General features: G+C 38.9%; 1 protein-coding gene across 1 annotated transcript in view; it reads right to left on the bottom strand.

The window, feature by feature from the left end:
* Positions 1-12,267, bottom strand: part of LOC139817316 (UDP-glucosyltransferase 2-like) — a 29,131-nt gene extending 16,864 nt beyond the window's left edge. Inside the window, exon 1 of the mRNA XM_071785299.1 lies at positions 12,144-12,267. Within this exon, the coding sequence (XP_071641400.1) occupies positions 12,144-12,261 (118 nt within the window). The 5' untranslated portion in view covers positions 12,262-12,267. The remainder of the gene's footprint in view (positions 1-12,143) is intronic.
* Positions 12,268-12,517: the final 250 nt, after the last annotated feature.

Below are 12,517 nucleotides of genomic sequence, written 5' to 3'. Positions count from 1 at the left end.
TGATAGAATAAAAGCTTTGTTGCATCGGGATGAAGTTTGAGGGACGAGTGGCTTGTTAAAAGTTAATACCGCGTTAAAAGTTTCAACGATATCCATCATCATCAATATTATTAATAGGAAAATACGCCATAAAATCTGTCTATCGAGTATATATATAGTAAAGAATACAGTGCTCGTGCGAAAGTTGAATGCGTCGAAATTAAGTAGATGCGCTTGCTTCTGGATGCGATGCTTCATTATACACCGTAACGTTCTCGGTACACCATATTTCTTACTGTCCATTATCCGCAGCGCCTCTCCCGCTACAAAATCTCAAATAAGTAAGTTATGAAAGTTCTTTGTAGTTAGGCACAGACTCTCTCCTAGAACAAGTGTCTCGTACAAAGAGCTTAAAGGTTTGCCGCAACCACAGACTCTCGCGAAATTTACAATATTATGAAAATACATAATAATTTTCTTTGGCGATTAACATATATTTGAATTCATTTGGCGATAACATGTATTTGAATTCACGAGATGTTGTTGACTCTATGAGCATTGATCATATAGTTGCATAAGCTAATGCATTTTTTATTGCTTTTTTTTTTTAAATTAACTGTCGTGTGAGTAAATCCTCGATAACTAGCCTCTACCTTTTTCAATCTCCAGCAAAATTTCGCGACTCTTTGAACAGAAACGTATCGATCTATAAGATACTTCCCCTGCATCTCTCGGCCCATGTTTTTAGCCTTTCAGCCTTAATGGTGCCTTTCAGATCCACTTAAAAGAATGTTTATAAAATATGATGGGCGCGGTGAAAAACTTGGACTGTAGTCTGTGGTTGAGTAGGTAGTACGGTATATGCGACGGCGACGCGGCGACACCCATAAGCCAGCTTCGTCAAAGTTATCGAAGAATTTATCGCGACGACGAGGTGAGATACAAACTTTTATATAACGACGTGTAAATCGCTAGTCCTCGATCTATCGCTTTAGTCCGATGGCTTTTCGTGGCTTATGAATATTTCTAACGATCACTTTAAGAATTCAACCTTAAGAATTCAGATCGCGCACTTACGTCGAGAGTTCCTTATTTCTGAAAAACAAGTTGAGCTTATTTCTGCAAAATAAGTTGAGAAACAAGTTTTTTTTACATATAGAAAAAAATTTAATTTTAATAGACGAAATAGATTGCTTACAATGATTACGCAGTATACTCGTTTAATAATTGGGTTTTAGATTATTTTAAAGACTTAGGAATATTACGTTACGATCTTTCTTATATAATTAGAAAATTTGATCCGTGAAAAATATATGTAAGACGCAAATTATCTCTCGGTTAGTTGACCAATTTTTGGCTACGATTAGAAGTAGTAAGTTATCGAATTGTAGAGCGATTCAATGGCAGCGTTTTACTGGCTGCCAATCGTAACGAACGGATACGGTAAAGCAGAAAGACAGGGTAAACAATGATAGGGATTAGAGCAGATACATTGGTATAAAACTTTCCGCCGGGTTTGTCTGCATCCGAAATGCGCATCGTATAATTAAATTCCTCTGGTCAATACGGATCGACGAACAATCCAATCGGTAAGACGGATACAGTTCTTTTAGCTGAAGATAAAACCAATGTTGGAATACCTAAAATTTCTCTTCTCACTGCTTTCAGCAGGCAGAGAATAATGGTTGGAGCGGCAACGACAAATCTATTACAGCGAGAAAAATCCCACGTTTCTTTCCCGCCGCGCCGGCTTCCACGTGGATAACTCAAGTACGACGATTAAACGTTAAAGAAAGTTATCGATCTTCATTCAGCGTTATTACAGAATACAAATGGAAAAACTAAAGCTCCAAATTTTGCTCATTAATATCTCTGTATAATGTTTCATATTTTAAACACGTCTATTCTTATATGTTATCGCATTTTTCTTTAAACGTTTTTATATTATACAACAAATACGCAAATTATCTTTTCCGTCCGGATATTTTCTCTGGTAAATTCACCTTGAATTTACTCTATCCGATGTCCTCTTTCCCTCGTAAATTACTTGTCAAAGCAACGTCCGCGCCTGCCAGAGACTACGTCGTATTGTTGCTCATAAACGGTTCTATTTTCTCTAAATTATTCCACTATGCTCTGGGATTAATGCAACCGGTTAGAATAAATTTCAATGCCGGTAGACAGTTTTAATCGCCGTCTTTCAGCGTCAGTCTTACTTCTTTTGCATCAACGTAAACTCATGGGACCAAAACGCAGAGTATCCGACCTCCATAGCGTTCTTTATAACGTCGCTCATTCACGTTTCTTGCAAGTCATTGATGTGAGAAAGAGTAAAAATCTCTTTTGATATAATCGTGAACAACGTTATTTTTATACAGCTAAGCATCACAAAACATTTATAATGATACAATATTAATAATGATGTTACATAAGTTAATAATAATACGATTGCGTATTAGCTTAAATATACATTTACTATATCATAATTTTTTATATTAATATTTGCAACTATATAATTTTTTTATTATTTAATTAATTTTTATTATTAAAGAAAATCAGCAGATTTGCAATCATCATTACTATCACTTTCTTGCCCATTAGTTATTCAAAACAAAATCACTAGATGTGATATTTTGCGCGGTACAAGCCCATTCGTAATGCATCGCAATCATAATTATTATATTATCAATATCGCTGTGTCGGACACGAGGGAATGACCGTATATCGCTTGCAATGCAATGCGATTTAGTGCGCGAAATCGACATCTGGTGGGTGTATACACAATACAATCGTAAATAGCCACGCTTTCTCGCCCGCATATAATTATCTCTATTTAAAATCGCTTCTGCTGCAGCAGTAAAATCTCTGATTTTTTCCCGTTGATTTCTGATCTTTTTCGCGTGTGTATAATAGTAACCGGAATGTAAATAAGTACACAATTACACAATGCCCAAATGTCTCATCACATTCAAATTTAACGCTCTAAACTACGCTTTTTCATTGATACAAAAAAGATTTTTATGTAAAAATTCCACTCGTCTCGTTTTCAACATTATAATAGCTATTCGAATATTATTACTTTTCTCATTAATTATTATCAGTCCTATGCGCAAGATTATTTAGTTGTAACCGTAATTCCACCATTGGCGCTGCAAAGATTCACAGGAAATGCTTTAAAAGTGGAACGTAGCAGTAACTCGACCGCAAGATGGGACGGGACGACTCGGTTCTATGTGCAAAAAGGCCTCTTGTGTATGGCACATCGCTCCGGGGATAGGAATAAGAAAACGTTTGATTTATTGCCGCTGCCAGGACGTCCAGGTTCAAAGACCACTTCCCCTTTGCTCGCGCTATTAAGATCGCGCTATCTCGCGCACGTGTCCGCTAAAAACCCTCCCGGTATAATCGAAAGGCCAAGCTCTCGTAGTTTCCGGCTTTCCGTTTCCCGAGCCAAGACCCCGGTGGCGATTGCGCGATCCTTAATTCTCAAATACTTCGTCTTTGAGTTTCAAATGCGGGAGTTTCCAACATTCTTGCGCTCTTCCCTGGCCAAGCTGGTATTTTCGCGCGCGAACGGCCTCCGCCGTTTCCTTTGACATTTCTCTCTCCGCCGAAGTTAAACTCGGGATTTTCGTCGGCGGCGGTCGATTTGATATCGACGCGATCGGCCGGAGTCGGCGGTAGCAACTTCCTGCGTCCGGCTTCCTGCCCCGGGGGGTTAATGACGGTCATTGGGAGTCTTATCTCCGGAATATTCTAATAGGGCTCGCGAAGTCCGCTCTTAAGACGGCCGTTTCGAAGGCGGTAACGATCGATGGCCAAGTCTTCCAGTGCTGCTGGATCGTTAGCGTTTGTCTGACCGCAAACGGCTGAAATTTACATTGATTGGTCCGCTCTTTGCATTCTGATATTTACATGGAAAACATCAGTGCGCGGCTCCTTGTACAATAATAGGTTTTCTCAGAAGCAATTTGCAATAAGTCGATTAATACCGGTCATCAACGATATACGCGATACGCGTAATATGTTTACATTCAATAATATTTATCAATTCCTGGAATATCATTAATAATATTATCATCATGAATCAATGTTATGCTCTTGAAAACATGCTTTCTTAACTGATAACTCGCTGGAGTCCGTTACATCGATCCAAAAGACCATCGCGTTCACTGTACGTTATAACTTAGATATGTACCGAGATAATGTAGTAGTGACATGGCTTGTGTAACGGATTACAATATTCAAATTTTCCAATTTCCATATCTACGCATATTCGCGTGTCTATGTATATATAGATACGTATTTATGTATACGACAAAATGTCGCGTATTCTCAAGAAATGTCTTACTTGGACATAACGTCAAGTCTTACGGAAAGAACGAACACATTTCACGTACTTTTTTTCTAAAGTATCTATAATAGACTCATGATATTCTTGACGACAAATAAACTCCATTTTTCTCAGATTGGCTCCAAATTAGCGAGATAATCGGTCGATTTACGTGACGTAATATAGATTTAATTCGCGGTCGACACGCGACAACATGACAAAATCAATAGTGACAATAAAGCAATCTAGATCGGAGATAAAGTGAGAGACGGAGGCTTTTGTGAGGGGCGGGGGGGACGAGCGCGCGCAGCTGGCGATGCGCGGATAACCAGCAATTAGCTGAGATATTATCGCGATCGGCGATATGCTCCGAGCGAGATCTATATATTACTGTCTGAGCCATACCGCTATCCATCGTTCGGTTGTTCTCACTTCTCAGCCGTTTTAATTGCTTTTATTCCGACGGCCTGATCAACCAACGTCTGCGCACAAGATACGTCCGCGTCGTTTATCAGACGACCTTATTCGGGAAAGTTCGAAACTATTTGCCGACACTCTCGACCGAGACCGCCATTCCTACGTGGCAACCATGCGGTTCCGTAGCGGTTCGTGACGCGAATTAAGTTTATTCGCGGAAGCGCATACACGTGCGCGAACGAAACGCGTTTGTAAAGTTTTTTTTTAGCTCGAAAAGCTACCCGCGCAGATATCGAAATCTGGACCCGATGTGCGTACATACCGTTTGTCAAGCTCGCATGTATTAAATATGCTAAAAGCTACTTGCCTTGCACAACGATATTCGAGTTGAAGAAACTTCAAACTCGTTCAATATGTCGGAATATTAATCTGGTTTTGCTTACGTTCTCGAATTAAGGCGACATATTCTCTAAAAATTCACGAAAGAATTATTTTTCGAAACAATTCTTCCAAATATGAGAACTATTCTGCAAGATTAAAACTCGTGACACCCTTCGCGTAATCCTGAATGCCGGCTTGCAAAGTTTCATTCACACGCACACAGATGCAGCGGGCTTTTTCTTACGTCAATAGTACTTTATTCAGCACTTCATGCAGCATTCTATGGCGTTATTACGACGCGTAACAACGCAGCTATCTTTTGACGACCCTCGCCTCAAACGGCGGACTCGTTCGCACGCGGAAAATGCTTACCGTAAGGTACTTTTGAATTGCGCGGCCGTTATTAAAGTGTAAGCTTGAAAAAAAAGTGACGGTATATAAAAGTCAAGACAAAAGGTGCCGTTGGCGATCGTCGTAGCGGATAATAAGAGAGCCGCGAGCACATCGGCAAAGGAAAAGGCAGCGAAAAGCGCGCGCATGAGACGTGACGGAAGCAGCTATATAGAAGAAAGAAATGCGCCAGGCGAATGAAGAAGAGATAGGAGATGGTGATAATCGAGATGAGAGCCGTTGTATCACGAAATAAAAGTTACCTCGCAACGGAGCAGCGGGTGCACGACGTGATCCTATTCTAATCGTATAGCAGTATAGCGCATCGCACCCGCACGTGATTACTTTTCATTTCGTTGCTCGCAAATACGTGTAGCTCTTCATCCGCTTCGCGGATGCGTATACTCTCTATTCTGATGAACAATAGACGGTAAATAAAAGAGACGCTGCGCAATATCTCGTAACAACCACCTTTGCTCCGTAATCATTACGCTGTGTCATTAAGCTCCAGTCATTCCGTCTTGATTTACCGAGGGACACTTAATTAGCATCGGACTCTGAGATGCATTCGCATTGCACGTAATTTGTCTCAACGTGAATCCGATCTAAGAGCGATTCTGTTTTTCCTCTTTTTTCCTTTTTTTTTAAGAATACGCTATTTTCTGTTTTTGCTAATGAACTCTGTAGCGCAAATTGTCGTCAAAAGGATGACTTGAATATTCAACGCGATTCAAAACGCATTAAACCTCATTCAGGGTAAAAGAGGTTCGTTGAGAGAATTCGAAAACGTTTTGCCGCGATTCTCACGTAAATAGCGAAAATCACGTATATCGTATTGCAAAGCTGCAGATTTTTCAAAGTATTTTTTAGGATTTATTTGTCGGTGCGTTACGATATCGAAACAATTCGAAAGCAAAACGATATCAGAAAATTAAATCTCAATTTCAATAATAATACTTATACCGCAAATAACATAATGGACGCTTCTAAAATATATGTGTTCCTATCAAGTGCATTTTCTTTTGTTCTGGATCGTTATTTTCTTACGACGGCGCCAACGAACACATTCTTTCTGCATATACGTATCGTTGTTATTTCGTAACAAAGGTCGATATAAAGTAGCATAGCCGCAGTTCCACAGAACGCACGGGGAGGTATCAGCATTTCTGCGATGCGCCGCAGCGTGAAACAAGACTTTTAACGAGCCCGTTGGACTAAGCCCGTTTTAGAGTTTCCGTTCCCGTGAACAACCATAATTTTGTTGGCTTCGTTCAACTCCGTAAATTACGCGGTGTTCGCAACATGATTATCACGTGGCGCTCACTTTTCAGGAAATTGCGTTTAGCGAGGTATGTTTATCACGGCGGCGAAACATTACCTAATGTACATGCCCGACATTGTCTTCTTAGTTACATGGTCGTATAGTTAAATTGGTGCATAATTTGCCGGTGATAATTTGTCACGTCGTTGATTTATACGGCTGACGATTCGGCGTTTCATAATATGATATCTGTCGAACGAGGAACTTTTTCTCCTAACTTACTCCAGCTTTATCGTATATACCACGTCCGTTTTGCAGTCGTGCCGGACGACGCGACTGCATTGCCCGCAAAGAGTAGCAGTGTCGCGTGAAGCTATACCTTATGTACAAAATCCATCCTTCCGTGATGGTCCGCGGATAAAGTTGGCGAACGCGATACAACACTCAGCCGATGTTCTTTATTGCACGGTCACGTACAACCGCGATTAGCTTTGTGGTGTCGTTGTGGTTTAGTTACTTTAGTTGGTTACGTCGAGGCAAAGCCCTCCTCCGAAATGGCCGCGCTCTTCAAAGATACAAAGGAATTTAGTGAGATAAATGCACTCACATCAAACGTGGGGTAAATGGCATGTTAAGGTTCGTTGCATACTTGCACATGACGCGCTGATGAGAATTTCTCGTGCGTATTCATCTCGATCGTTATTTTCTCCCGCATACCTACAGGTAGCTGGCCGACGGTAACTATACGAAGAATTTATCTACAGAATTCTACATTCAAAACCGCGATGTTACATTTCGTGTTCATGTCGTATCGTGTTTCCATCATTTAATCTGAATACAATCTGATTATATTTTCTGAAGTTTTATTTAACGCGCATCGCGTATTGAAACTCGATATGTAACTCGCAGTGTTAACGTTTCCGCTAATAGATCAGCATTTTTTTCCTGAAATTTCCTGAATGACAAGAGCGTATACAGAGTTTACGGATTAAGAGCGCTCAAAGCGGGGAACATGAAACAAACTGGCTTGCCGGATCCCGCTTGGTTCGCATAGGTCGGTGAGTTCGATGATTGCAACCGGACTCTCCAATCAAAAGAAATAGAATCCTCTAATAAAACTCGCTCGTTTTGCAGCGTATTGCTTTCAGATCGGTATTTACAAGCATGTGTGCGATTATTCTATTCCGATGTTTCTACAAAAGTTAAATATTGCATATTGATGCCCCGCGATCTCTCCCTCACGGTTCCCTGAAGAACACACAATAATTAATTATCGCGCTGCGTAAGCATTTTTATAAGTTGATAGGTAGTTTCACACAATGTTCGGTACGGTGTTGATTAATTTTAATAAATATTTAACGATGCATTATATCGTAGTAAATATCGCGTCGCAAGTCAACAGATTTATACGTAATGCGATTATCACATTGTAAAGTATCAACTATGCATTATATTTCGTATTCGCCTTCGTACCTAGTGTTATTCCATCATTAATATTTTCCATGCATATAAACAATTTGCCGCGAAAAAGCACGCGCGAACGCCGTCGCGGAATTTGCATAAAAATTCGAGTTACAAGAGAGAGTATTATTCGCAGGGGAAAAAAATGTTCGCTTCGTTTAGCCTTTCCTCTACGCCGCGCCGCACCGCGCTGATGCGTTAATTTGGGAAGCACCAATTTTGGTGGTATTTGCAAGCTGTGCAATATATGCCCACTGGGAGGGATACACGGCACAAACCATATGTTCCTGGATGCATCTCGCCGAATCCCGGGCGTTATTTCATAAGCATACTAAGAAGCAACAAACGTCACGAGGCAAGGTGTCGCGAGCACGTGTCGCTTTGCCAGTTTGACGTACCTACAGCTGGCCAAACACGCGACATCGCACTTCCATGTATATAACCACCGCCGGCGATCCATTTGCGCGCGGCCTGTAATTTAAACGGCACGTCGGCGCTTGTATTAAGCGCGATGGCGACACGGGGTGTTCTTGTTTGTCAATCGGGACGAGGGTGTAGCGGTCTGCCGGGAAATCGAATGCAAATTTGATAATTTCGGCTCGCGCGTGCAACGCTCGCCCTCGCTTTCACCTCAATCCGCATTACCGTTTCAACCATATACCTAACGTCCCGTGTCCAGTTCCAGGCTCTTCAGTCTCGCATTCAAATGCATTTATACTGTGTAAATGGTGCGACGGTGGTGGAGCGGACGGTGATTGAAAGCGGTCGAAACGAGAAAAACTCTCCGTCAGTGAAGACGCTTGTTTCACGTGAACGACATCTCGAAATTGCGTATTTGAGATGAAACTGTAATAAAGATATCCAAGGATTTCGACAATTTCCCAAAATTATTTCCCAAATTATTCCAATATTAATTTTCACGGTGTTATCATCGTCATCTCCGATTTACACATTTGCTCTTCATCGAATCAATGTTTATCTTTTGTCTAACCTAACGAATTTCGCGAGCGGTACGCGACGACCTGAATTACTGATGAAGGAATTCGCATCCGGGGTAATATAAACGCTCCTCCAGCCTCCAGCACGGTTACGGGTGAACGAACGAGTAATATAAACCTTTACCTACAACCTACATACATCTTCATGCCCCGGCACCTTGCTCGTTAGACAATAATTTCCATTATGAAAATTCTCATCGGAGTACCAGCATGAATACTGGGTCGCGTACACTTGGACGACAGCGCTAATTAGCATATCGTGATTCGACGGAAATAGATTTATTGCACAATCGATGTATAGTTTATGATGCTTTCAAAGCTATCGGTACAATCACTGGTTAATCTCCTTCGACAAACTCTTTATAAATGATTTATTATTTTACTAATTAGAATATTAATTAAGACAACAATTTCAATTAATTTCTGAGCAGACATTATCAACGTTTCAGATATTTTAAAACGAAATCTCGTCTCGTTTTAAAGTATCTAAAACGTTGATAATGTCGTGCAATCTCATTACAGCTAACTCTTTCAACGTATTTTTTTTTTATTTCTTCTCCAATATAAAAATTAACAGTTAAATATTAATTACTTTTTTAATGACAAAGAAGAATATCTTAATCATTGCACCTTAAAGATTTTTCACGCACACGCTTTCAATTTTGTCAAACCTTTTTGAAGGGGGGGAAAGCACTGTGACGGCCGAAAAAAAATGCTATTTTCATGAATTTTTTTTCGCGAAAAATAATAAATTTAATCAAATTAGTTTGTCATTTTTTTAAAGTACATATATTAAATATATTGTAAAAAAAAATTATTAAAAAATATTAATATTTGCGCCTTCAGCGCAGCGTGTGGTGCCGTGTACCTCCGCAAAGAAAGCTGGGCGCTCACATATCTCAGTCAATTTTTATCCGAATAACTTGAAATTTGAACAGAATGTTTATAACAAAATTGTCTTCAGTTAAGCGTACGATTTTTTTGATTGAAAAATTAGTTTTTGAATAACAATTTTAAAAGTAGCAAAATTTTCGTCTAAATCTCGAATTTTTCTTTAGAACTGCGCCATTTTGTTAAAAATTAATATTTCAAAACATCCGCACGTTTAACTGAAGACAATTTTGTTATAAACATTCTGTTCAAATTTCGTCATTTGGATAAAAATTTACCGAGATATGCGAGCGTCCAGCTTTTTTTGCGGGGGTAAACGACACCACATGCTGAGGGCGCAAATATTAATATTTTTTAATGATTTTTTTTACAATATATTTAATATATGTACTTTAAAAAAAATGACAAACCAAATTGATTAATTATTTCTCGCGAAAAAAAATTCATGAAACTAGCATTTTTTTCCGGCCGCGTCACAGTGGTTTCCCCCCTTAACATATAAATCGAAAAGAAAAAGTTATGCAAGGATATAAATTGCGTTATCAAGGATCTATTTGTATAATGTGCAATAGTTTACGCTTCCGAAAGCAGGGACAACTTCTTGCATGCAAATTAGATTTTCTGATCAAGCTATTTGGGCTACTTAGTGGAACCTAAACTGCTTGTTGACTTCCCTTTCGGAGCAGCCTTAATACGTATCGAACGATCGCACGTTTCTTGGTAAGTAAACCTTGATATTTATTGTATATTGAATTGAGACGTTATATTATAAATTTAAACAGAACATAATTAAATTCGCGACGTCACCTAAGTACTTACTAGTTTTTTTACTAATGCTATGTGATGTAATCGTATTGTTGACCAAGATATGACAAACATGCGAATTTAATTTATTTTGCTTATCATAATAGGCTTGCTCATTAAGCTAAGCTTAAAAGCTAAGCGTTTAAAAGCTTTCTTTCGGAGATACAAACGAAGGAAGAATGTTACATTAAATATAGTTTTGTAGTTTCACGAACGCGATTTTTTTTAACGAAGTTTAAATCGTGCTTTATATAAATCTTTGTTCGAGACAAAAGATACAGTAATAAAGAAAATATTTTTTCTATTTGGAATCTTAAACATTTTTAATAACGCGCATGCATTAAATATAAATATCATTTCATTAGATACGTATGTGAATATAAAAGCATATAATAATTAAAATATAAAAATTACTTAATGAAACAATTGTATAATGCTTTAAAAGTTCCCTCTCTCTTTGAGAGCTTATTTAATCAAAATAAACTCTCGAATAAATTATAATAATCTTTCAAAAGCTCTCACATAAAGAGCCAATAAAATTATGAATATTATTGGTATAGAGAATAATAACAACTCGGTATGTACTACATATCGCAATATTAACTAGATCAAATTACTGAATATACTGCAAAGAGTATACGGTGTAGATTGTAATTGCTAAAAGAGACATTTCCTGATACGGGAGTTTTTTTGGGGAGACTCTCGTATAATTTACATTGTATAAATTCTCTCTCAAGTACATGTTATAATTACAAGTGGTATACTCTGCAAAGACTTTAATTACGTTAAATCATCAAAAGCATAGTTTTATGCAATTTCACGGAGAAGGAGCCATCATGTTGACATCTTATCCTTTCAAAGAGATGTTTTTCTATCGCAGTAATTGCCGTTTAAAGAGTTGCGACAGACAGACGACTTTTCTGCAAAAAGATCTGTGCGCATTGCTGTTAATCACATTTAGAATTAAATATCTCTCCCTCTTTAAAAATCAGAATTATATTAATCGTAAACAACAACAACTTCAAATAGGACATTTTTCATAATATTAATACGTTATTAATAAGTTCAAGTCAATTACTGCAATATTTCTGCAAATCAATTATGAATCTTCAATTTAAATTAATATCTCTATGCTTGTTGTGCAAAGAAGAGATGAAGATAATAGTTAACACCCTCGAGTTGGCAGAGAATAGTTTCCAGCAAGCGACAGATAGTAGGAAACACTTACCGGAAGAATGTATTTGCACCGAATAAAGTACTCCGGCTTCAGTTGCCACTGTGATCCTATTTACCATTCCTTTGCGCATTCCACCGTAACAACCATCGCTCGCAGAAAACACCATCATTGCCGCGAAGCGATCTCCTCCTCGTCTCTCTCGGAAAGTTAATGTCGGCGCGTGTTTGTTGCTGCAAAAAGCAGTCTTGGAAGCGGAAGCAAGCGTCGTGTTTAACCCCCGGGTCGAATCGCGAATGGCTGCTGTTTAAATTCGATAAAACCCGGCAGGCATGAAAGGAGAGGTATGATGCGGGTTCCCCGGCAAGGTTGGCGAACTGACAAATCGCGGACGGAAGAAGTCAACGTCATGTAATTAATAATTAAAA

Source organism: Temnothorax longispinosus, chromosome 8 (assembly GCF_030848805.1).
Source record: "Temnothorax longispinosus isolate EJ_2023e chromosome 8, Tlon_JGU_v1, whole genome shotgun sequence".
NCBI lineage: Eukaryota > Metazoa > Arthropoda > Insecta > Hymenoptera > Formicidae > Temnothorax > Temnothorax longispinosus.
The sequence above is the reverse complement of the archived record's forward strand: the minus strand, read 5'-3'. Positions and strand labels throughout refer to the sequence as shown.